This window comes from Pelobates fuscus, chromosome 5 (genome assembly GCF_036172605.1).
Source record: "Pelobates fuscus isolate aPelFus1 chromosome 5, aPelFus1.pri, whole genome shotgun sequence".
In the NCBI taxonomy this organism is placed as follows: domain Eukaryota; kingdom Metazoa; phylum Chordata; class Amphibia; order Anura; family Pelobatidae; genus Pelobates; species Pelobates fuscus.
In genome coordinates, this window is record NC_086321.1 from 314,053,458 (window position 1) to 314,081,331 (window position 27,874).

At 40.1% G+C, this 27,874-nt stretch overlaps 1 protein-coding gene across 2 annotated transcripts in view; it reads right to left on the reverse strand.

Annotated features, from left to right (window-relative positions):
* The window catches only part of LOC134611553 (calcium/calmodulin-dependent protein kinase type IV-like), a 131,261-nt gene extending 104,935 nt beyond the window's left edge, over positions 1 to 26,326 (reverse strand). For both annotated transcript variants that reach the window (XM_063455537.1, XM_063455536.1), the window contains exons 1-5: positions 26,067 to 26,326; positions 25,563 to 25,729; positions 14,077 to 14,155; positions 6,718 to 6,780; positions 5,068 to 5,150 (exon numbers count right to left, since the gene is read on the reverse strand). In XM_063455537.1, the coding sequence (XP_063311607.1) occupies positions 5,068 to 5,150; positions 6,718 to 6,780; positions 14,077 to 14,155; positions 25,563 to 25,666 (329 nt within the window). In that variant the 5' untranslated portion in view covers positions 25,667 to 25,729; positions 26,067 to 26,326. The remainder of the gene's footprint in view (positions 1 to 5,067; positions 5,151 to 6,717; positions 6,781 to 14,076; positions 14,156 to 25,562; positions 25,730 to 26,066) is intronic.
* Positions 26,327 to 27,874: the final 1,548 nt, after the last annotated feature.

Consider the following 27,874-nt stretch of genomic DNA (forward strand, 5'->3'; position numbering starts at 1 on the left):
CTACGGGCAAGGATAGCGGAAGGGTCTAATGGGTTATACGGGGTGTCTGGAGGGGTCTACCATCTATGGCCTCAATGGCCAAAGGTGTGGATCTCTCCCTCAGAGGGATAAGAAGGTTGTTAACAAATTTTTTGTCTATAAAGTTCTCAGTGCCTGAATCGACAAGAGCTTTGCAAGGAATGTTATGGACACCCCTATGCATGATAACCGAGAGGAGGAACCTGTTATGAGGCATGAAAGAGGACGATCTCATTACACCTAAGGCCGGTCCTCTAACGGTACTTAGGTGCAGAGGTTTTCCGGACATATTGGGCAGTTTAGACTTAAATGTCTCTTTTTACCGCAATACAGGCATAAACCCTCAGCCCTACGATACTGTTTCTCAGGTTCCGAGTCATACGAGGAGTCGGGGAAACAGGAACAGATAGTCCATGTTTTGGTCTTAGCCCTCTCCCTAAGGTGATTATCTATATACACCATATAAATAATATAGTCTTCCAATAAATCAGGTAGGTCTTTTGCGGCTGTTTCATCTAATAAAGCCTCAGAGAGCCCTTCTGAAAAAGCTGTTACCAAAGCACTATTTGTCCAATCTACCTTGGCCACTAGTGTGCGGAATTCTATGGTGTAGTCTGCAACGGATCTATTGCCCTGTTTTTTTTTTTTTTGTTTGTTTTTTTAGTCAATCTTTGTTTTATTGAGGCATATTAGGTTTCGGGTACAGAATAAAGAAGGGAAGACAATAATAAGTTGTACATGTCGGGAATGTCACATCGCAATACATATTATCTTAGAGATTCGTCAGCCTCATTTTTTTTTTTGTATGTGAAGAACAAATATATAACGGCATAACAAATTTAACCAAAAACAGTGCCTATCTAGGTAAGTTATTAATATAAAGAGTCTGTAAGCTATATAACACCGTAGGCATGCTGTAGGCGATTAAATCGACAGGTTGGAATAGCATGTATAATGGATTAGTTAAGAGGGTAGCTCTGCAAAAACCATACGGTTAATCTTGAAACGTGAGTGGCTTACAGGTTTAGACAGCAAGTTAATTGCTTGTCAGTCTGTGGGTTAGGCAGGTGGGTGCTTGGTATTATGGCTAGGTGCGATCCTGGTCGCAGAAATTAAAAGAATGGGCGCAAGCATGGAAAAATGGTTATACGTCTGCCTAGTCTACTGAAAGTTAGCTTAGTTTTAGTCTGGATGCAGTAGCAGTCCAACATATTTACCCCCAGTAATATGCCTATTTGAGCAGATCAGGGGTGCGTCTCTTACGATTACAGCGGAAAGATACTGGGAAATGCCACCTGGTGGCTGCATGATTAAATTACACAGCTTAAATAACTAGTAAAAACCTAAGTGTAGTAATTGGTAACGCAAAATATGAGGACTATCATGTCCCTTAAGTAGGTTGCCGGGGTAATATTGCGCCATGTTGTAAGTGTCCGTCAGCTTGTGGTCTGGCCTATTATTTCTGAGGTCTTGGAAGCATTCAGCCGATTCCGGTCAGGATCAAGGTTGGTGTTGGACGGAGGGATGGTCGGTTGTTCAGCAGCGGAGGTGTCAGGTGGGTGAACGTGAGGGAGGATTGAGTGCGGTGTGAAGCTTCTCCCCAGCTCCAGGCTTTACATTGGGCCCACACCTCGTGTCCACAGACTCGGGTACCTCTCGGGGCTGGGTCTTTCCCGTTGTGGGCGCTGTGGAGGGCCCTGATGGTTCTCCGCCGCCGGCGGCGGTCGACCCTCCTGCGGTGTGGTCGGTGTTTTGGAGAGAATCTCCTGTTGGGCCCCAGCCTAGAAGGGCACTCCGCCAGTGAGTATATGGCGGCCATGTCCGGGGTCTGCCTTCTCCGGCTCGCGGCCACCCGCTTCCCCACTACTGCAGGTTGGTTGGGGGTTCGTTGTACTTGCCGCTGCTCCAGTTTCTCCCAAAAACTGTTCAATAGAGCCTCCAGGCGTTTGTGAAGGGGCTGAGTGTATGCAGGCTCTGCGTTAAGGGTTGTGGTCGCCATTTTGCGGTATACAGCTTGCTGGTGCAGAACATGCTGTGGAGTGTCGTCGGTTTTTGCATCATTTGTGGGCTGATGATACATGCTGATGGGGACCGGGATAACCCCGCCGGTCCTGGGGGGGGGAGGGAGGTCCGATACTGCGGGTGCTGTGAGGTTTGGTGAGCTGGGAGAGCGGCCGTCTCTCTCCAGCTCTGCGAGATGTAGGCCTCGGCCCTCCGGTTCAGCATCACAGCGGGTATGTAGGCTTTCAAGGTGTCCCCCGGTACCCCTGCCCCTGTGTGACAAGGCAAGGTGAATTGGGGTGCAGGGATTGTCGATTATCCACTGATTTCTGCCGAAAACCGGGCTCAGGCTCAAGAGCTCTCAGTAAACGTGTCTGTTCAGCTCCCCGGTCAGGCTCCGCCCCCCTATTGCCCTGTTTTATCTCCATTAACGCCTTGGCTGCCTTCTTAACTTTCCCAAGAGGTTCAAATGATCTCTTGAATTCAGTAATGAGTTCCTAGTAGTTGTGTCACGGTAATATACCCCAACACGCAGGAATAGTCCAGATAGTCAAGAGACAAGAAAACAGGATTCGTCTTACCGGACCTTAGAATGGCCGGACTTAGACGAGTACAAGAAAAGACAGAGTACAGAACAAGCCGAGCTCAAGGGAACGGAGAGACAGCGTAAAGTAGAACAAGCCAGGGACTGGTACACAGGAGAGCAAACCGGCGGATAGACAAGCAAGGATAAAGAGAGAACGGAGTCAGGAACAAAGCCAAGGTCAAGCACCAAAAAAACAACTGAACGATACAAGCACTAAAGGGAACTGAACAGAAACCACGATAGGGCAAGGTACAAAGGAAACAGGTGAGTATAAATACCCTAGTGTTCACTTTGATTGGCCCCTGTCATTTCCACGCCCCCAAAACGTGAGTGTATGGGGAACGTGGCATGACAGGGGCCAATGGGAGACTGATTCTAATTTGGTCTACCACTGTCCCTTTAAGAGTGCGCCCGAGACACGCGGCACACTCTTAGTGTCAGGCGGAACACGTGACCGCTTCTCGCGGTCACTGCCCGCCTTCCTGATCACGTTGTCGGATGAGCCGCGCGCGCGGCGAGAAGAGAGGACCCCGGCCGGCCCCTGGAGAGGGTAAGTACTGCTACAAGTTGTAAGCTACAGTCCTACCACTTTCTCATAAGGGATTGGCCCATGCTAGGGCTTTACCGGATAGTTGGTTCATTAAATATCCGATCTTCACCCTGTCAGAAGGGAAAGAACCAGGGGATGCCTCAAAGTGGTATTCTATTTGGTTTATAAAACCCCTAACCTTAAAAATTCACTAAAACTGTTTAGTGAATCTTTTCCTTTCTAATCTTGTTGAGAGCAGATCCCCATCCTGGGATTGGACTAGATAACTGTATTCTATTACTATAAAACAATGGGAAATGGGAGTCTGATTCATATTCTTTAGAGGAATTATTGATACTCCCATTACGTTAATAGACACCCTAATTTAATTGGTAAACAGAGAGTTTAATTTGTAAACAGAGAGTACACTTTATGTCCGTTTTCATTTTGGCAACTAATAAATAAAGCCAAATACATTACTGAATAAGCAACAAAGTGAATTACTCTGTTACCAAATTGTATCTATTTCCCTTCATTCTATCACGGCTGCATTCACTCTTAGGACTGTAAAGTGTTCCTTATAAATATCAATCTAGGGAAATCCTTTTGAGATCTTTTGAAATCTAATCATTCTAAGTTAATTAGGGTTAATCTCTAGGGTGGAATTTGTACCACCAATGCTGACCAACCCTTACTAGTAGTATAAACTGGATAATAGGGGTTTCCTAGTAATTTTTGAATATATGTCTGCTGAACTGTCTCAAAGCATATGAATCTAGGACTTCTCTAAATCGTGAACCATCACGTCAGGAATTATTTTTGGCACTTCCACAACCTTATCATTATGTTTCTATAGTCACTTTATCTCATTGGGTCAAATGGATCATGATGTCGGCTGGCATCGACACTTCAGCGTATGGGGAATGGCATCTAAACTTTCGCCAAGGGATGCAGACTAGAAGACCTCCTCCGGGCTGCTGATTGGTCCCGTGAATCCACTTTGAGAATTTTATTTTCGTCCAGTTTCTTATTTTTCTGTTTGTATGTCTGTCTTTAAAAAGGGGGTCATTAAATATTGGTAGTTTCACAGCTTTGAACTAGCGTAATATGAACCTCTGTGTCCTTTAATAAAATTAACAGATTGTACTAATTTCATGACATAAAGTCATGATTTTATTAAGGAAACAGAGGCGATTATTATCCCACCCGATTTATGTTTGTGCCCTCCCTCATATGTTTCTTTTATTTCTCCTGGAATTATAATACTACGGGGGATGCACTTTTTAAAAGTTACTATTCTGCTTATTACTCTATTTAATAACGTATCATATATTTTGCTGTCCAGAAACATATTTTACCAGTTGTTTCTCTGTTCCTTTCAGCTTCATAATCGGATTTGGCACCATTGTGCATTGGTTCTTTTCATGTTCTAACGGAGGACTACATCTCCCACGGAGTTCCGGTTCATCTGCCCAGGGAGTTGCTGTTTCGGCTCCATGTTGACCATAGGTTCTTGCACGGAGATGCTTGATTAACAGCCATGAGGTGTTCCATAATTTGTTTATATAAGTTCAGATTTCTCATAAATATCGGCACTTTTATAAACTGGGCTTAACATAGGATATGCTACATCCATAAAGCACCGCAGTGTTTTTGGGTGTGAATTGGTCCTTTTAAAGCTGTTATTACAGCTAAAGGTGGCTAGATGAAATAATTAATATAATTACTTCTGCAAGCACCACAATTCAGTTTTTTCTTTTAAATATCCACTCATAAATGCCTTATACTGGATTTATAATGTACTCTTAGAGCATTAGTTTGCAATAAAATAGTGTTTGGGCATTTGCGAGATTGCTTCATTATGAATAAAAAACAACAACAATAATTACCAACATGTGATCTCATATTTAATACCTTCAAAATTAATATTTACCTGTCAAATAATTCCCCTCCAGTCACTAGTTCAAGAATAATTGCTATTTCTAAAGGTGTTTCAAATATATCCTTCAGCTTAATCTGAAATAGATATCACAATGCTTAAATAAAACTCTTATGGTTGTTAGAGCAGACACATTTCTAAAGAAGCTTAACAGCACTTTCTAAAAATAATTTCTCATGGGTGTCCAATGCAGAAATAATGAAAAGTAAATGTACATGTCTTTGTCTGTATGTACCTGTCTGTATCAGTGTTTGTGTGTGTCTGTGTGTACTTCTCTGTGTCTGTCTATCCCTGCCTCTATCTGTCTGTGATTGTGTGCACCCATCTGTATATGTGTGTTTGTATGTCTGTCTTTAGAAAGGGGGACACCAAATATTTTTTAGTCTCAAGCTTTGGGCATCTCTTGACAAGCAACACCTCTAAAAACAAATATCTCAGTTCTTACAAATGGGAAAATTTCACCACTCCACTGTGGGATTGTGTAATGTTATATTCCCTCCGACATTAGAAAAGCTATGTAACTACCGGATTCCTGCCACAGCAATAATATAGTTTCACTTTTGACTACTTAAATCCTGCTGAAGAAATTATAGTGAGTGCAGAGTTACCTATTAGTTAATTATTTAGTTATTACCTGTGACGGTAGTCACCATCACTGGGAACATAGGATTGGCACTTCAATTAGATCCCTGGATTACTCCTATGTTTAAGTCACCCTGTGCCAATTGTAGGTGCAGGGTATGTGTAATGTATGTGTATTATGTATTTATTGTTAATTGTTTGTGTGCTCTCCTGTCCTGCTGATGCTTACTAAAGACTAGGGGGATTTGGCTATGGAGGCTGTGTAGTGCTGTCTGTTTGTAACAGCTATATGCACTACCTAAATAGCAAGGCATGCTAATTTGCATATTATGGTAGATTTGCATATTACTAATTCTGCAGACAGGAGAGATATTTTGTTTTAATTATCTTTCCCACCCTCTTATAATTATGTAATTATGTTATAATAAGTTGTTGTATGTTGTCTGCTATGATTTGGTTATTTGGTTATTTTATTTAGGTTGTCACATCAATCTACATGTCTATTAGTCTATGGGCTAGTCCCGAGAAAAATTAAGTTTTGTTATCAGTTCCTTTTGGAATTTATGTCCTGTTTGGATTTTTAGGGATCCCAGTGACAAAGTCTTCGGACGTCTTTGGTTGCAGGATCCATCTAGCCCTGGGATAAATCAAGAGAGCTCAGCCTGAGAGATGCAATTGCCTTTGTAAAAAACAATAACTATAGTCACTGTAAGGAGAGCTTCAATGGAATTTAATCTGGGAGTGATGATGATCTGAGATGTTGCTGTGTAACTTGCCAATGTGCATTTAATAGTGATGAATAATAATAGTGAATAATTGATGCAAAATGTGAGGTTTGGGCTAAGCGGGTAAAAGAGTATCTGTGACTCGGGTGTCATGAAAATACGAATCAAGGAAGTTCTATTTTGGGATGGATACTGGCTTCTGGCATTTAAATATGGCTTATAGAACAAGATTACATTTATCAAACTTTGCTTCACTGAGTAAGAATACACAAGAAACCATACATCAAACTGCATAATAGTAAAAAATCTGGCTTAAATTATGAGCATTCTTACTTACAATATTTGGATGTGAGAGACGAAGTAATACTCCGATTTCTGTTCTTACAATCTTTTTATCAATCTAAATGGAACAAAATACAATATTTGTAAGTGTACAAATAAGCTAGCATAACTAGACTATGTGTTATCATTTGTTAAAATGTATAATAAATGCACCATTATAAAATGACAATCTTTTTTACATCCTAGTTTGCTTCTCCATGACCCCAGGTGTCGTTGACTGGGTCTTTCTGATTCTTTCAGTATGACCAGTGAAACATACATTTCAAGACTCACAATTTTAAAGGAATACAGCAAGCCAGGGGGTAGGCAACCCTCGGCATTGTCCCTGATGCTTTGCCAGGCCTCTAGGTGATGTATTGCACAAAAGAGTTCCTGGAGTCCCCATGTGCTGTTCCAAAGTTCAGAATTTTGTTTTCTTTTGGTTGAAGGTCCCCAGGAGCCTGTTTCCATTCTGTGACGCTCAGGGTAATGCTTTTGTATTAGCACAAGCAGTGATTGCTGCCAGTGATTGGCTGCAAGTGTCAGCTGATCACCCTCAACCTATCATAGCCGCCCATCGCTAGTATGAATTGTAATGGCTAAGCTTTTAACCCTGCCACCAGTGAACAGTGAATGGAGGACAGTGCAAGTGGATTTGAGGCACTATAAAATGTGAGATGAAGTGACCAGAGTGTCCCTTTAAGGAAGGTGGATAAAGACACTGTTCCCATAAGTCATCAAGGTCTATTTTCTTAGTTTTATGTGATTAACACCTTCATCATTATTCAGGGCAGCTACTCACAAGGGAGTGCAAGAGCTATTTGTTCACATGATGATGCAACTGTTGATATCTATATCATGGCATGAAAGTCAGCTCTTTCCCTTAGATACATACACATATTTAATCTAATTGAATGAGAGCGTGTGCCCAGTAAGGAAAAGGAACAAATGAGTAATTTGTTACTTGTGAGTGTACAGAGGAAGAGGTTTTATTTCAACTGTCAAAAGTAAAGATAAATAGGTCAATGGGGCCTAATGGAATACACCCAAAGTTATTAAAAGAGCTTAGTCTCAATCATTGTTAATGGGAGTAGTCCCAGAAGATTGGAGATTAGCGAATGTTATGACTATTCACAAGAAAGGTAGTAGGGAGGAGTCGGGCAACTATAGGCCAGTAAGCCTTAATTCAGTAGTGGGAAAGTAATGGAAACCATTTAAAAGATAGGATTTTTGAACATCTAAAATCACACAGATTTCAAGATCAGAGACAACATGGGTTTACTTCAGGGAGGTCATGCCGAACTAATCTCATTGATTTGTATGATTGTGTAACTAAAATAATAGATGAGGGTGGTGCAGTAGACATTGCCTACCAAGATTTCAGTAAGGTTTTGACATTGACTTATTAGAAAACTGCAATCTTTAAGTTTGGATTCCAATATTGTTAAATGAGTTAGGCAGTGGCTGAATGACAGGCAACAGAGGGTTGTAGTCAATGAAGTATATTTGAAGCAAGGTCTCTTTAATATTTTTATTAGTGATATTGCAGAAGGTCTTGATGGTAGGGTATGTCTTTTTGCTGATGATACAAAGATATGTAACAGGGTTGATGTTCCTGGAGGGGTAAGCCAAATGGCAAATGATTTAGGTAAACTAGAAAAATGGTCAGAGCTGTGGCTGATGTTTAATGTGGATAAGTGCAAGATAATGTATCTTGGAGCTAAAAACCCAATGGCATAGTATAGAATATTTGATAGAGTCCTAACCTCAACATCTGAGGAAAGGAATTTAGGGGTAGTTATTTTAGATAACTTAGAGGTAGGCATACAGTGTAATAGAGCAGCAGGAATTTCTAGCAGAATGCTTGGTTGTATAGGGAGAGTAGAAAGAGGGAAGATTGCAATGAAAGTGAAGTAGAGATGTGAACTGTCCTGATTGTAACACTCTTATAATTAACCCCTTAAGGACCAAACTTCTGGAATAAAAGGGAATCATGTCATGTGTCCTTAAGGGGTTAAAACATAACATTTATTGTATGTAATTAAAATACTAAATAAACCTTAAACCAGGTGAAAAAAGGTCCCGATCTTCACTGATTTATTTTTTCAGCTTATTTAATACTGTATAGGTATTGAGGTTAGTAGGTAAATGTGTAGATAGTTTAATGTGGAGTGATATCAGATATCAGTTATCAGGTTGCAACCATCCTAAGTTCACTGTATTGCAGCGATTTAGATGCCCTCGATGACACCGCTTTAGGGTTTATTTACAAGACAGATTATCTCAGATTATTTAGGATATAGATATAAGGATATAAGATTCCTATTATAGGTGCCCTCGAAGACACGGATTATGTTTGTACCCAATTTATCTTAATATGGCTTCTCTTATGCACTCCATTAGTATTAACATTCACTCTTTGTAATAGTTATACTGGTGTCCTTTAGGATATTCACCCTTTGACTAAGAATCTTATTTATTGAGGATATTGATATAAGACATCACCAAACGTAACAAAAAAAACAGCAAAAAAAAAACAAAAAAACAGCACAAAAAAAAGACAGATCTAAGTTCCCCGCGGGAAAGGGGGTGGGGGGGGGGTGAAAAATAGTGTTGGCCCAGTAATATTCAAAGATGAAAACACAAGATGAAAAGTTTGCCGCTTAGCGTCATAGGAGGGTATTTTTAACTTGTAATTTCTCAACCTGTTCCAACCACTTTTTATACACATCATATGATTTTTTGCAAAAGGGTGTTATTTATGGGTTAGTCTCCCCAGCTATGTCTGCGTATCTATGTAGTACTTTCCGTGTGTCCTCAAGGGAAGGGCACTCTGAGCTCTATAGAGTAAGAATTGCTGACAGGTATACAAGGTTAACTTATATACAGTTCACTTAAGAAATAAAACAAATAGATACAATATGAAAGTTAGCAATACGATCAGACAGTGAGCATGGTGCTATGTAGTATTGGTCTAAACATGAAATACAAAGTTAGACGTTGTGAAATTGTAGATATCTGCGTACATTCATCAATAACAGCCTTAACAGAATCTGTAAGTATCGTGGTCCCCTTTTAGCAGGGATGCAAATTATGGACTAAAGAGATAATGTGGATTATATCTCTTAGAAATTTCTCTAAGATAATGTAATGTCTTTATCTCTGTGCAGGAGACTGAGCTATATATATATTGGGGAAAAAACGTGGCGGTGGAGAAACCCTCTGATTTAGTTCTGAAGTTTTAGGAGATATGTCATTGGTTGAGGAGGGGATTGAGGGGAGGGGAGTAGGGGGAGCGGGAGGGGAGGAGAGTGGGTAGTGGTCCCGATCACAGAATCGTTCGCACCATTTCTGCATGTAAGACATTTACCATCTGAGTACAACAATATTGTCCCTCCCTGTTATATACTGTGTGCATTTTTGTATACAACCTGCGGGGTGTCCAAGCCTCCCATCTAGGCCGAAGACCCTCCTTGAAGCTGAGTAGAGAGTTCGAGAGGCGAAAGAGACCAAGGGAACTCGCTGCAATTGGACTTTGTTATAGATGTCTCAGGTTGCCTTGGCTACTTCGTTGAGAGTCTCACTTTGTGCATAGTTCTTTACATTTGAAGGATTTGTATTTGTATTCCAGTGGTGAGGACTTCATGTAAGACATTTACCCTCTGCGTACAACAATATTGTTCCTTCCTGTGATATGATGTTTGCATTTTCTGTGGAGTGTCCTAACCACCCCTCTAGGCCAAAGACCTTTCTTGCAACTGAATGGAGAGTTTGTGATGTGGATGAAACAGCGGTAGCTCGTTGTAGGCGGACTTCCTTGGAGACGCCTCCGAGCGCCTTGGCTGTTTCGTTGAGGGTTTCATGTGATGCATGGTTCTTTACATTTGAAGGGTTTGTATTTGTATTCCAGGGATGTGGGCTTACTGACTGGTGCAAAAGGAAGAAACTGACCTAAAAGGTCAGAAAAGACAGGGCGCCCCCTGGTGGATAATGGTAAATACACATAAAATATAACTTTTAATAGTTTCTAATTGTAAAATATATAATTGAAAAGGGTGCAACACAACAAAAAATAATAAAATAGAAAATAGAGAGGTGAAGTATTAACTCCTTATTAGGGATACTAATCCTAAAGGTATCACTTGGATAGAAGTGATACAATCTTGAAAGGAAAATGAATCCCTATAGTCTGCTTGTACAGTAGCAACTTTGTTTGGATGCTCCCTATTTGCTCTTAGATATATGTAGTATATCCCCAACAGGACCCTGGTTGATAAACACTAGGGAGAATTCTTGCATTGTCCAGTGTAGCAAGGTTAAATGATATCTGAGGGAGAAGAATAAATAAATAAATATCCCATCTGGAGCAGAGAGAGGGGAGTCTGTAATAAAGTCGCTAGTATAGCTCAGCTTAATAGTAATTCCGGAAAGGAATGATACAAAGTTAATTGTCACTCTGTAATAAATGAAATCTTAGGGTATAGCTCTGCTGAATTGTAATTCCGAAGAAAAATGATACAAAGTTAACTGTCACTTTGTTGTAGGTGAAATTCTGGTATATAAGGTAGGTATAGTAGGGACGGATTAATCTAACCGAGTCCCCCACACAGGCAATAGAGAACGGATTCACATGCCCCACACCCGAAACCAGAACCCCTAAAAATCTTAACCCAAATATTTCATAGCCCTAACCCGGCAAAAGAAAAGTACTAATACAGATCGAGAAAGCTGGCTAAATATAACTAAAGCTACTGCAGGTGGAGTATATACACCTCTCTGATCTAGCTACCTTTGGCGCCAAAGGTAGCTAGATCAGAGATGTGTATATACAACCACAAAATTGCTGGGTTTTTTTTATATTTATATGCAACCTGTGCATCCTATGCATCTCACATTTCAAAAATATATTTTTACGATTTTTTTTGTTTTTCAAACAAATAATGAATATGCCTTTTTTTCTTTAAATAGTCCTACTTAGCATTTAAAAAGTTTGTTTGAGTTTAGATTTGTATAGCTACTCTACTGCAAAACATTGTGCGGGGACCACTGCTACTTTAGTAGTTAAAGGGACACTATAGTCACCAAAACAACTTTAGCTTATTGAAGCAGTTTTCGTGTATAGAACATTTCCCTGCAGTGTCACTGATCAATTATCTGCCATTTAGGAGTTAAATCACTTTACTTATGCACCCTAGTCATCCCCCCACCCCCGCATGTGACTTGCACAGCCTTCCTAAACACTTCCTGTAAAGAGTCAGCTAATGTTTACAGTTCCTTCATTGCAAATTCTATTTAATTTAAAATGTATGATCCCCTGCACAGTTGATAGCTTGCTAAACCCCACAGAAGCGTTCTGTGTATAACTAAAGTTCACTTTAGAGAGCAGGCAATAGGAACTTTTAAAGTAAGTTACATCTAATTGAAAGTGAAACCATTTTTTTTTCATGCATGGTGTGTGAGGCACAGCCAGGAGAGGTGTGACTAGGGCTGCATGGACAGAAACAAAAGAGATTTAACTCCTAAATCGCAGAGATTTGAGCAGTGAGACTGCAGGATCATGATCTATACACTAAACCGGCTTCCTTAAGCTAAAGTTGTTTTGGTGACTATAGTGTCCCTTTAACAGAAAAAAATATACATATTCTACAGATAAAGAAAATGTCAAAATGTCAGCCTTTGTTATAGGGTGGGTCAACTTTTGTGCTGCTTTATTAAGCCATATAATTCGAAATTGGAATCCTATTACTTGATTTTATCTTGCTCCTGTTTGTACTTTTTCGTTTCAAACCTTTTACTTCTAAAACTCTACTCTATAAAAAATATAATTGCAAAAAAAGTTCCCAGTTTTTTTGTTTCATATTCTTCAGTATGTCAGTTCATGACATCATTTCCTATAAATAAGCTGATCTAAATTGATTGGCATGTCACACAGCAATAACATATCTGAAGTAGTAAGAAATGTTAAAGATGAAATACATGTGCAGATAATTACACTGATTAGGGAATAATCATTGTAACGGATCACCTGGCACCCCGACTGGGTACCTCCGTTGAAAGATGCTCCTAGCGCTTCCTGAGGACTCCAAGCACTGCAGCAGACACCATAACCACCGTAGACTCCTCCAGAGAACAGAACCGGAACAAGCAGAACAAGAGCTTAGCAGTGATTTAGCAAGGGAGAATGACAAGCATAGCAATCCCTTGTAGCAGATTCCCCCAATAAGAGACGGCACTCCAAATTGAGGGTAAAGTAGAACTCAGGTTTAATGACACACATTCTGCTTTTATGCGATTCTCCCCTGCAAGGGAGACGCCCACATACAATTATGCATTACCCTATCACACACTGGTTACATCCCACAGATTCCCTCCCATTAGCCTGAGAGGTAACCCAATTAGCCGTACAATTTAAACATACTTTTTACCCAACTTTCATAACTCTAAAACCATACATCCAATATTAATAAAAGTTACATATTATTAATCATCACATTCCAAATACAAACATACCCAAAAATCATTCGAATCCGTCCAGCCGTTCGGGAGTTAAGTATAAGTCACTTTTGACCGACCGCAGGCACATTTTCATGCCCAAAATGGTTCCATGGATTTGGGCTGTGCGGTCGGTCTATTTTACACCGAGAAAACGACTAAGTCCCATTCGAACGAGCGTTCGAATCTTCGAACGGGACTTAGTCTCCAGCCGCAGTGTTGAAGAAGGTACGGGTCAGCGGTGTTCTTGCATTTGGGTAGCCGCAAACAGTTCCATAGATTTGGCTGCACACACCGCTGACCGCGTTCGAATAAGTTAAAATGGCCACCGCCATGTGTTCGTTTGTCGAATGGCGGCCACTTCTATGATTTCGGCATTCAAAGTGCCAGTTTAACAGCATTCAAAAATCCATTGTGCCCAAATACACTTCTTAAAGGGTTAATACACCCCAGGGCCATAGTCGCAGGGCAGGAGGCTAGCAACCAGGCTTCTCCAGTTCACAGTGGCGAGGTTGGTTTCTTCCACAATCATGTTTGACTGCACATGAAACATGGGAGGAATAATGAGTACATTTACTCCAAAATGACAAAGTCTCTATTCATCTGGCAATTACAATGTTTTAAGACATATTTTTGCAAGTAGCATCTGTCAAACTGTTAATTAAAATAAACTTTGATTATTATTACTCTTTAAATAGAAGCAACATCCCACTGTGAGATGGGAGGTAGTATAATTACATAATATGAATTGGTAGCCCTTTATAAATGTAAAAAAAATGTTATTCACTAAAAACTAAAAAGCTGAATTCCTCTATTCTTGATATGTTTTGCAGTGATGAAACAACGTTATTGCATAGGCTGGATTCTGGTATTCTATACTCACTGTTTTTTTTATTATTTTTGCTGCGTAAGGTTTTTGAGTTCCTTTTTCTTCACATTGAAAAACTGTTGCTGTGGCTCCCCTGTGAAAACAAAAACAAAGATTACATTGTTTTCTCCTGCAGCAGCTCATCAAGTGGTACCTGAAACAGCAGCTAATTGAACAGTCATCTGGGTTGGACAATTACCGGCATTTATTTTTCCTTTCCCTTTTATTTCTCAAATAAGGTCTAAAATGTATTGTTTAGGCATTATCTGATAGCATTTTACTACCCTGCTAAACTGAGCAGTCTAAAGAGTCACCAAAACAACTTTAGTTGTTAGACGGTAGGCATACTATGCCATCCTAGAAAGGGAGGCCTTAAATGCCGGAGGGAGGTATAGTACACCCAACAGTCCTCCTGCCTTCCTGGCCTCCTGGACTTACCTGGACCGGCAATCCATTGCGATCCCGGTGGGGGGGGCTGCCTGAGAGCTTGCTTAGCATTCCCCTTGCAGCTCCAGCCACTCCGGCACACATGGCTGCAATAGAAGTCTATGGAGCTGCAGACAAAAATAGGACCTTCCCCGGGTGCCAAATGCTCTAGGTATGCCCCTGGATACTGCCAACACGATATTGTTTTATGTGACCGGTTGCTTACACCATCTTGTACAAGTCATGTGTGGCATGAGAAAAATTAAGAATTTAATTTAAAAAAGTGCAAGAAATGTGAGATGTAGAATTTGTGAAAAAAAAAATTGAGTAGCAGATTAAGGTGAGTGACGAAGGAGAACCAATAAGACCAATTTACTGAGGCAGATTTTTTTCAAACAACTTTTGTTGGACTCATTCAGATGTATACCTGATTTATAGGCATTGGGTCATGTAGCATAACTAGTGACAGCACAAGCTGAGGTTAGGTCACTAATGAATAAGGTATGGATTGGTAGCAGTCAAGAGTTAGAATAAAAAAGGCAATGTTTGAGTAGATTAGGATTAAGATAGTATTTAGCTTTAGGGTTAGGGGAGTTTAGGCTTGGAGTGGGGCAGTTTAAAGGGTTATAAGGTCATGTGGTTAGGGTTAAGGATGATTCAAGATTAGTAGATATCACTAAGTCCCCTAACCATGAGAAAAGTAAACCTACCACCTCTAAACCTACAATATTGAGTACACTGCTGTACCCAATGCCATTACAGCATTAGGCACAGCAATACAGGTGCAATGACAGTTATGGCCAGGGCTGCCATCAGAGATATTGGGGCCCTTTACACAGCTCAAGGTTTGGGGCCTGCCCGGAGTCCGTCTATAGGACTTACCCCCCATTCCACCACTGTCTTAAAGGCACTTAGGGCATGTAGTTTGTCTTTGTAAGGGATGTAATGTCTGTGTATGTGTAGTGTGTGGTGTGCGTATCTACCTGTCTTTGTGGGGATTGGATGGTATATTTTGTATGATTTTCCCTTCTCCCTGTCTCTTACCTGTGTCAGGGAGAGGTAACACACATTTCCTGGTGGTCTAGCAAGTTCTGTTTGCACGCTTATGGCTGCCCAGGCTCTTATCGTGAGTCCCAGCAGAGTGCAGTGTCGGAGTGTCGCCGTGGTAACATGAGGCAAAGCTCTGATAGCTGAGCTCGCAAGAGAGGAAGGGCCTGGGAGGATACAGACAGCTATGGCCGCAAAATGGAGCAGTCACAGTCATGTGTGCATGCTTAAGAGGTGTTTCCCATATCCCATGAATCTATTGGCACCAATGACAAGTGGCATGTGTCAACAATTTCTTGAACACTGTCTCATTTTACCATGTGGTCACTTGTAAGCATATCTAGAAACATCACATATGCCTATTAAAGTTTGGCTGTCTGCCTTCATAAACTGCAGCCACCTAGGCAATATCCCACTTGCCTGCACAGCTCTGGAGAACATTGAACTTGAAAATCACCAATGCATGCACAAACTCAGTCCTTAGCTGGCAAGGAAGTACTGATTCTGCCTTCTGTCTCATTCCTTCATTAATGTGCAAACAGAGATCAAGGCATCACCTAATATTTTAATATTCAGAAGAATTGGGTGAGGCTGTAGCCCACCTTTGTATTCTAGTGTCCTAAGATGTTCGTTCCCCTTTCCAGTGCTCCCATGACTGAATGCAGTGGCATACATACCGCGGTTGCAGGGGTCGCATCTGCGACTGGGCCCGTCACTCTAGGGGGCCTGGTCGCAGGGGTCCGCAGGGCGGCCACCGGGCTGCAACCATCTTTTGTGCCCTTGGCCCGCGCGGTTATCTGCCGGGGCCGCCGTCCAAGGGGTCCATCGGGTGGTCGATGCTGTTAGGGCCACCCGTTGGGTATGGATTGTCAGGGGGCCCAGTTAGCGTTGAGCGCTTTAACAGCGTGACCGGGCCCCTTGTGATGATCCCACGGATCAGTTTCGCACCGGTCCCCATGGATTGTGTGTAAGACACTGACTGAATGTGACCTTTTTAACATTGACTTTTCCGAGTTGACTTTTAATCCAATGTTTTAATCCAAACCTATTGACGTTGAATATTTCTGGGATCCTGACCCGGCTTGTTTATTTGTATATGCATATTTCTCTAATCCTGACTGTGGCTATTACTGACTTTGTCTCTATCTTTAAATGACATTAAGGCCAGGTAATATGTCTATTTTTTGATCCACCAGTTCTCAGTTTTTTTTTTATTATTCTTTATTTTTGTAGTGCTTTGCATGGCAGTCAAGGGTACACAAACATGTCTCAAAAGGTACATAACAAGCCAATAAAGAAGTGTGGAATAGACATATTAGGAATAGAGCAAACTTTTATATACCTCAATACTTTACCTAGGTAGGAGCAGACAAAGAAAAACATAGATTAGCGAGAGACTACATGAGTAAGAGTGTGGATTCATCTGTCCTATGGGGTCAAAATGATCAAGACCAAGAAACATGCACATACAGAATAGGGAGGGACAAACACTCCCTCCCCCCAAAAAACCTACATTCCCTAACTGTATAGAGTAAGGAACAGAAGAGAGGAAATTCCAAAAGCAATTAAAAGACAATTTCTTATTGCTGGACACAACTCCAAGTTTGCCACGAGCTCCTGGAGGAGCCTGCTTGCCAGCCTCCTGCCCACAGACTATGGACCCTGTGAAAAAATAATGTAAAAGTCTCTGTTCGTGCAATTGATTATATGGTTCGTTTACCGAACAACCGCATGAACTAGAAACCACCCTGGAGCTTGTTCTAATTGTTCATCTGGGTGGCCACAATTCCTATAGACAACCACAAGGTTGCAGCCATCTTGTTCGCATGAATGCAGGCAGCGGTGTTTGGGCATGAATCTCCTGGAACTAAAATTGGATACAGAAGCTCCCGAACACCGCTGGACTTCCATCATTGCCTGCGTTCGATTCTATTCAACTTAGAAGGGCACTGTTCAGTGAGTTAATTTGTCTGGATGAAGGGAACAAGCTCCAGTGTAAGACTGTTGACTCTGTTCGGTAGTTTGTTCGTTTTCAAACTACCGAACTAGACCGACCACAAGCCCTGATTCTCTTTAACTGTTTTGGGTATGGGACCATGCCTGCGGTCAGTCAAATAAATGACTTCCATAGAATTTCTGAACCCCTGAACTGATCTGGGTGATTTTTGGATATGTTGGTCACCCAGATCAGGGCTATCAGGGGATATCATGTGTTTTGGGGTATTTTTGGGACTTTTTAGAAATGTGTGTTTTTTCTGTCTGGAGATGATTGGGTTAATGCAGTATCTGATCCAATTATCTCCAAAGCAGAGGGGAGGGATTGTATGCCTTGTGCGCGAGTGCCTTACATTATAAATGTGTTATTATTGGTTTGAAAGTGTGTGTCCCTGTCCCCAGCAAGGTCCATGTGTGTGTACCCCTTGCTTGGGGGCATAAAAGGCCAAGTGTGGCACCATTAAAATCTATTCCAGCTTGCACTCCAAAACTGTGTGTCGTCCTGTTATTGGAGGGAAGGAAAATTTACCCCTGTGTCTGCTGTTCCAGCTTGCAGGGGATTCAATGGGGAAAGTACTTGTAAGGACTAGAGCTCTAAGGACTGAGTGTTGACCAGTGCCTGGGGGTTTCTAGAGTGAATTCCCCAGGAGAGAGCCGTTCCAGGGCCCTAGTCAAGCCACGGCGACTGTGGGCAGAAGTGCTGCGGTTTTTCCCCTGTTACAGCTAGGAAGCGCTCCTTAGTGGAGGTACCCAATCCGGTTACAGGGAACTCCGTTACAGTTAGCATTATGATTTAAGTTAGTCTTATTATTATTTTTCTTTTCCTTCTGGGAAGCACAAGGGTATGTAATTTATTTTGCTGGAAAGAGGTTTAGAGTTTGAGATTGTATCGATGATGCAGGGTTAGGATTGACAGTGAGGAGATTGCAGCCCTATACCTTTTTTTCAGCTTCTAATCTTAATGTGGTATGTAGGGATCTTTTATCCCGAAGGTATTAGGTGGTTACATTTGTTTCTATATTACTATTACCCAGTACCTCGAGGACCTTATTCCTTCAATAACGTTGTTGTACTTTATGTAGCATCTCCTGAAAATGAGAGAGAGAGAGAGAGAGAGGGAGATAGGAAGGGGGGGAGGGGTTTGTATAATTTAACAATGTTATTCAGTTTCTTATTACATTGAGGACCTCCAACACTCCAACTACACCTTGTTCCAAATTATTATGCAAATTATATTTTTCTGATTTACCTAAATAATTGATAATAATTCTCATGTTATCAACTATTAAGAGTACAATTCAAATTTTATTGAACAAACCTTCTAATGATAACAGTATTTTTTTGAAACATAAAAAACGTAAAATGCACTGTTCCAAATTATTACGCACAGTAATAAAATCACTTTATAGGTTGTAAAGAACTGAAAATTTTAATTTGTTGTGTTTGCAGCATATTTACTGAAATCAAACGCTATTTCAATCAAACTTATAACAACATTTTAACTATTTAAACATTTTAACAGGTCACGTTACATTTTAACATAGGACCCCTTATTTGATAGCAGCTTCACAAGTTTTGCATCCATTGAACTTGTGAGTTTTTGGACAGTTTCTGCTTGAATTTGTTTGCAAGATGTCAGAATAGCCTCCCAGAGCTGCTGTTTGGATGTAAACTGCCTCCCACCCTCATGGATCTTTTGCTTGAGGATACTCCAAAGGTTCTCAATAGGATTGAGGTCAGGGGAGAATGGAGGCCACACCATGACTTTCTCTCCTTTTATCCCCATAGCAGCCATTGATGCAGAGGTATTCTTTGCAGCATGAGATGGTGCATTGTCATGCATGAAGATGATTTTATTACGGAAAGCATAGTTTTTCCTTCTATACCAGGGAAGAAAGTGGTCAGTCAGAAACTCCACATACTTTGCAGAGGTCATCTCCGCCTTGCTGATGTCGCAGCCTTGTTGGAACAGGCTTGCCGTCCACCAACCATCCACTACTCCATCTATCTGGACCATCCAGGGTTGCACAGCACTCATCAGTGAACAGGACTGTTTGGAAATTGGTTAGTGGTGGCCGAATAGAAGGTTTATGCACAGTTGCATGACTCTGGAGGACTCTACACCTTGATGTCCGTGGGACTCCAGAGGTACCAGCAGCTTCAAATATCTGTTTCCTGCTATGTAATAGTATTTTAGCAGCTGCTCCCTTGATCTGATGCATGGATCTGGCAGAAATCTTCCTCAATGTGCCTTTATCTGCACAAACCCGTCTGTGCTCTGAATCAGCCACAAATCTTTTAATAGTGCGATGATCACGCATAGGTTTTCATGAAATATCTAATGTTTTCATACCTCGTCAAAGGCATTAAACTATTTCACTCTTTTTCGTTTTCTTCCCCATATTGCATGAAAATGGTTCTCTGCTTAAAGGGACACTATAGTAACCTGAACAACTTCAGCTTAATGAGGTTGTTCAAGTGAGAACTATAACTCCCTGCAGCCTTTCTCATGTAAACACTGTATTTTCTGAGACAATACAGTGTTTACATTGAAAGCTAGGAACACCTCCAGTTGCAGTCACTCAGAGTGAACCAGAGGTACTTCTATGTTGATGGAGGCATAATATGCCTCCATCCACTCAGATCTGCTGTGCACAAGCATCCTGTGATTCAGTATCTCCTTCCACTGCATGCAAACACTGAACTTTCCTCATAGAGATTCATTGATTCAATTAATCTCTATGAGGAGATGCTGATTGGCCAGGGCTGTGTTTGAATCATGCTGGCTCTGCCCCTGATCTGCCTCTTTGTCAGTCTCAGCCAATCCTATGGGGAAGCACTGTGATTGGATCAGGCTATCACATGTCAGCAGACTGCTTGTTTTTCCTGAGTCTAACAGAATGCAGATTTACAGCTTCTGGCTTGAATACAGTAAGATTTTTACTATATTTATGGAGGCATGAGGGGCCCAGGGGGGCTAGATGGTCGTCTTAACACTATAGGGTCAGGAATACATGTAGTTGCACTGGTGACTATAGTCTCCCTTTAATTATGTGAAACACCCTCCTTTAGTAGTTGTTCCTTAAATTGGGCTCACCTGGGAATCTAATTATCACAGGTGTCCAAGATTGTTGTCAGTGATCAAAAGAGCCCTGAGACACAATCACATCCATGAGTTAAACTGAAAAACAAAATATTTAATCTTTGTGACACTTAACCCCTTCAGGACCGCTGACGGTTCAGGACCGTCAGCGGTAAAACGTGCGTTTGGACCGCTGACGGTCCTGAACCGTCATAACAGTTTGGGGCTACTTACCTGATCGCCGTCGGTCCCACGGCGGCGATCAGCTCTCCTCCCGGTCCAGGGGGGTTGCCTGTCTGCCCGGGCAGTCCCCCCTCGGCAGATCAGGACCCCACGGCCATGTGATCACTCGATCACATGACCGCAATAGGTGTCTGTGTATCTGCCTGCAGGGCGACTGTCTGTGCTGACAAACAGTCTCCCTGCAAGTAAAAAATCAAAAATAAAGTTACAAAAAAAAAACAATCCGTGTAAAAAATATATAATATGTATATATATATACGATATATATACATGTATTATATCTTTAGATACCTATATATAATATATGTATATATATCATATATATAATGTCATAATAAGTGTATTTTTATATTTATATATATGTATATTAATATAAAAATACACTTATATTTAAATTGCACACGAATATATACAATATATATAATAACTATATATATGGTATATATATTATTATAAAATACAAATAATATGTTAATAAAAATAAATAACAAAAAATAAAAATAATTTTTAATAATTAAAAAAAATTATATATATGCAATTTTATTCTAACAGTATTTTGATATATATATATATATATATATATATATATATATATATATATTTATATCAAAATACACTTAGAATGTAATGATATATATATCTATGTATAAATAAATAAATAAAAATGATACGAAATATACATATGTCCACATACATAATTACATAAATAATTTCATAAATATACACGTCAAATATATAAATATGTATATATATTAAAATTATACGTGCGTATTTATGTAATATTTTTACCTAATTAAGTAATTTTAATGATTGCAATTTGAGGGACCTGCCTGCCAACCCAGGCCGAAAGTCCAGATAATTTAATTTGCTAGCACTGTGTTTACCCCTGTAACTTTCTATGACACCCTAAATCCTGTACATGGGGGTACTGTTTTACTCGGGAGACTTCGCTGAACACAAATATTAGTGTTTCAAAACAGTAAAACATATCACAGCGATGATATTGTCTGTGAAAGTGAAGTTTTTTGCATTTTTCACACACACACAGCTCTTTCACGGAGGATATTATTGCTGTGATATATTTTACTGTTCTGATACACTAATATTTGTGTTCAGCGAAGTCTCCTGAGTATAACAGTACCCCACATGTAGAGGTTTTATAGTGTTTGTGAAAGTTACAGGGTCAAATAAGGCTTGATTTTACTTTTTTTTTTTATTGAAATTTGTCAGATTGGTTAGGTTGCCTTTGAGAGCGTATGGTAGCCAAGGAATGAGAATTAGCCCCATGATGGCATACCATTTGCAAAAGAAGACAACCCAAGGCATTGCAAATGGGGTATGTTCAGCCTTTTTTAATAGCCACCTAGTCACAAACACTGGCCATAGTTAGCGTTTTTTGCATTTTTAACACACAAACAAATATAAATGCTAACTTTGGCCAGTGTTTGTGACTAGGTGGCTACTAAAAAAGACTGGACATACCCCATTTTTAATACCCTGGGTTGTCTACTTTAAAAAAATATGTACATGTTAGGTGTGTTTCGGGGATTTATGCCAGATAACGGTGTTACAATGTCACTATTGATACATTTAAAATATATATATATATTGAAACAGCAATTTCCTACTTGTATTTATAGGCCTATAACTTGCAAAAAAAAAAGCAATAAAGCATGTAAACACTGGGTGTTTTTAAACTCGGGACAAAATTTTGAATCTATTTAGCAGTTTTTTTCATTAGCTTTTGTAGATAAGTAAAAGATTTTTCAAGTAAAAGTCCAAAAACATGTTTTTTTTTTTTAAATTTTTCACCATATTTTTTTATTTTTTTTTTAAATACAATATATGACATAATACAAATAATGGTATGTAAAGAAAGCCCTTCTCGTTGTGAAAAAAACAATATATAACTTGTATGGGAACCGTAAATGAGAGAGCGGAAAATTACAGCTAAACACAAACACCCCAAAAGTGTTAAAACTGCTCTGGTCCTTAACGTACAAACATCGCAAAAACAGGCCGGTCCTTAAGGGGTTAAATAGAATTTGCATAATAATTTGGAACAGGGTGTACTCTGCTACTCCATAAGCAACATTGAAAGAGACTACAGGTTTCTGCCTTTCTGTGCCAATAACCACTGATCTTTGATGAGAGGGGCTCTCTATCCCCACCCTGGTATATATTTGAATCTCTACTACCTGCATGTTTCCCATTCCCCAACCTTTTTTCTCCTAGTAGAGATTAAGTTAATAGACCACTTTTTTTGATGCACTAGCTTAATAAGGAACATCCATAACAATAGAGACTTAATATAAGTGGAATTTTATCTTACATCTCTTACCTATTAGGTACTTTCTATTTATAATTGCACACTTGGATCTTTTGTTCAGCAATAGGAAAAACTACATTTTAGAGGTTTAGTTAATAGAACACTTTCGATGCCCTAGCTTAAAAAAGGAAATATCCATAACCATAGAGGCTTAATATAAGTGGAATTTTATCTCACACCCAATCTCTTACCTATTAGGTATTGACATAAATAATTCCATACTTGGATTTTGTGTCCAGCAATAAGAAATTGTATTTTAATTGCTATGGGAATTTCCTCTCTTCTGTTCCTTACTCTATACAGTTCGGGACTGTAGATTTTCGTTTTATCTTTTTTGGTTATATATATATATATATAGTGTTATGCCCTAATTTGGAAATTCATCCCAAGAGAGACCTCTTTTCCTCTTTTTTGCACGAGAATAGGGAGGGAGGATGCATATAGGACAAAGATGGGTCCTGGTACTGGTACATATATTAAGAAAGTGCACATGCTGGTTAATTTACCAATCAGGTAATGGTGGTGTGGAGGGGAGGGGGGGGGAGGGGATAAAAAACATTACGAAAATGTAATAGAGCTATTGTGCCCATATGATGTGTGTACAGTCTTGTCTGGGACGCCCCAGGTATATCAACGTGAAACCTATTTGAAGGTTGAGCAATAAAATTTACATCTGACATAATATTACTAAATTGTATTACTTAAAGACTTTAGGTTGAAACAAAATAATCATTGAGAATTTATGCCTAAATTGCAGATAGGCAGCCAACAGATGTATGTGGAGGTTGGGTGAAGGCTGTCGCCTACATCTGTCATGGCACCGGGCTTTGGGAACTGTCAGGATCCAAAAATCTAAATTCTGAACTTTATTCATTTTTCTTAAATTCATTCCTACAGCGACTAATATTTGCCTCTAGTGGCCTCCCTAACCACTAGCACAGATATTTCCATCTCTACTTCACCTACAAAAGGCCACACCCGTCTCAATACTGGGCCTTTGCATTGAAGTTGTTGATTTTCCTGAAATACTTCAGATCCTGGCTCCTGTGAACCAACCTGTGGACTTACCATCTTGCATCAATCCTATTCACTTCCAAACCTACTCAATACCAGCCTGAACTACTCCTCAATCCTGCTTACTTCCAAACCTGCTCAGTACCAGCCTGAACTACTCCTCAATCCTATTTACTTCCAAACCTGCTCACTACCAGTCTTAGCTACGCTTTATCTTACCTACCTGATTTCTACCAGCCTGATCCATACAACTTATCTGCTCCATACCTACCTGCATAACACCAATCTGGACGCTGCCTGACCTGACCTGATCACGACCCGGTGGGCCCACTGGGTGGTCTAGATCCTTTTACAGCTGTATCAGCAGTACCCCCCTGCTCATACAAACACATACTAAGACACTCAAACAAACATAAAGGCACAAACTTAGTTACTTTATTAAATACATACCCAGATAAAAATACATATCTGATGCACAATCTCTGTTATTCCTACCAATATCAATTTTTCTAATTTTGAATAGAAATTATTGTCTAAGATTGACACTCCACTCCATAATTAATGAATTCCTTCAAAGTTGGACTACATATGATATCTCTAAAGTGTAAGGAAAACTTTGTCTTTAGAAGTGGGATCTGTGAAGGGTTGTACCACAAGTGCACATGTGACCCATGTAAGTCTTAAACTGTACATTTGTCAGACTCAAGGCCACAAAAAGTACAAAGTACAAGTATAACGAGTTTATTTTAGTAGCACATTATTCTTTAGGGTTATTGGAGACCCCTCTATTATGGGGAAGAGTCTAAAGAAGGGGGTTTAGAGTATAAATCTATCATAGTGGTTATCGTGTCAGAAATGCCCTGGTACTCTGGAAAAATAATCAAATTGTTTGCCTGGGGTCTCAGCCAATGAGCTGTATCTGGAGCTGTTCCTTAGTTGTAAGTTATTAGACCATTCTTAAACATTTTGACTAGTTAATCTGGGATGGTGCCAGGGCATTCTCAACACTATAACTACAGTGGGCAGCAGTAGTTGTGGTGTTTAGAGTGTTCCTTTGAGAACCGTTTGAGTTTTAACAGACACAGATGATCGGAATTTTCCAATCCCTAACCCACAAGCCTAAACATTAAACGTCTAACACTAACCACACCATTAACAATGGTATTAAAGACAATTATATAATTGCAGCTCCATTTAAAAAAAAAAAAAAATTAAAATCAGTTTTGACAACTCCTTTTAAAATGATTTGGATTTTGAAAGCAATATTGCATTCAAAAGATTTGAAGGAATTATGTGTGTTTTTTTTAACATTGCTATCCAGGAGTTATCTTGTGTTTTCTATTCACCCAAGATGTTTCATGTTACCTTCCAAGCTCTGGACCCATTGTGTAGAAATTTGCCAAGTTGTTCTCACGGCGAGAGCCATCAATCCAATACATCTCTTCTGGATCGTAGGTTGGTATTTTCATAAAAACAGCAACAGGAAGTATTTAGAAGAAGTCTGGGAAAATCTGTTTCCCTTTTTCAAACATCTAGAGATAAAATAAAATACAAATACAATATTACAGCTTGTTCTAAACTCTAACCCAGAAAGTAAAGCAGGATTTAATTGATACTCTTATCTTCCAGCTGTTCTAATATTGCAAGGATAACCATCACAATCCCTGGAGTGAGATTATTTTACAAAACAAAGCAAGAGCCAGATGCGAGCTAGACAATTAAATGAATATAAGCAGAAAAAAGATCTCTTCTCCCGAAATAAAAATACTTGATATTTTCTTTTTATACCATAACATTTACTTGCAGTTCAAAATTAAGATATTTTCTGTATACATTTTAAAATGAGCTATGTGAATGTATGTTACTTACTTGTCTTTTTCTTATGATTCTGAGCTGTAATCTCACATGTGTTGCTCTCTCCTGAATTCTGTCACGCCAGTTCTGAAACCTTGGAAATCGATTCTTATCTTTTCAATGCCATCTTCATCCACAAAGAAATGCACTTTATTCTTTTTTCACATCACCATTTCTTAGAAAATGTCTGTCAATAATCCATTGTTATTGTATATAGCAGATTAACTAAAGATTCTATTATTTCCATGACATTATGACCACAGCATGAACATGTCTCCAGCCTAACACACCCTAGGTACCCCTCCCACTACCACAATAAAGTGATTGCTAAAAAATAAAATTAGAGGTAATAGCTCCATCTAGTGTATTATAGTGGTAAACAGTTCACTTTTCTTTCTGGGGTAATGATGTTTTTCTTCTTCTTTTTTTTTTTTTTTGAAGGGTTCACCTGTAATGATGCTAAAGTGAAAACAAATACACAAAAATAAGTCCTGTGCTCAAACTCCCACTACTCCTGGGCGGCAGCAACGACCATAGCACACATCAGCCCCAATACGTACAAAATAAGAAAGAAACAAAAGTTACCTGCACAGTAACCCAACTTCCTATGCATATTTAGATAAATGGAGGTTATTTAGTAACTACAATGGTCATTAGATGCAAACCTCTTAGGTGGGTCCTACACTAACAATTCATCTTGCTTCCTTGAGCTTCAGACCTTAATTTATTTAAATATGCCTAGGAATTGGGCTAGTGCACAGGTAACTGTTTTTTTCTTTGCTTTGTTTTGTATGTATCAGGGCTGTTGTGTATGTATCAGGGCTGTTGTGTATGTATCAGGGCTGTTGTGTATGTATCAGGGCTGTTGTGTGCTATGGTCGTTGCTGCCGCCCAAAGTTAGTGGGAGTTTGAGCGCAGGAGTTATTGTGTATTTGTATTCACTTTTCATCACGCAGACATGTTACAATGCGGTCACCCAGGGCCGCCATCAGGGGGTGACAACCATGACGGTTGTCACTGGCCCGGCGGTCCTGGGGGGCCCGGACTGCACAGGTAATCCTCTGCATGCCCGGGCCCCCAGCCCTTCAATCTGCATATATATATAGCGAGTACCGCTATGTATATATGCCTCTGCGGGCCCAGGATATACTTACCTTCCCCTCCAGCACTCTCGCAAGTCACAACAGTAAAGCGTTGCCGCGGGTTGTCATGACAACGCTCCGCGGCACGCAATGCATGCTTGGCTCGCATAGAGCAGTGGCTGGCAGGAGGGAGAAGGTGGAGGGAGTCTGCTGGGCTCCTCCTTGCTGGCCCAACAAGCTGAGCCACCGGACCACCAGGGAATCCAGTGTCCCCCCTCCTGGCTACAGGTAAGAGGCAGGCAGGGGGGAATACATTTTTTTTTTTTAATTATACAAATTCTACATAAAAAAAATACCTCCCAGCAGCATTTGTCACACATCCACCACACACACACACACACACACACACACACACACACACACACACACACACACACACACACACACATACACACGCACACACACACACACACACACACACATCAAACAGACAAACTGCATCCACTACACAACCACACACATAATCCACTACACAACCATACACATCATCCACTACACAACCATACACATCATCCACTACACAACCACACACATCATCCACTACACAACCATACACATCATCCATTACATAAACACACAAACTGCATCCACTACACAACCATACACATCATCCACTACACAACCATACACATCATCCACTACATAAACACACAAACTGCATCCATTACACAACAACACACA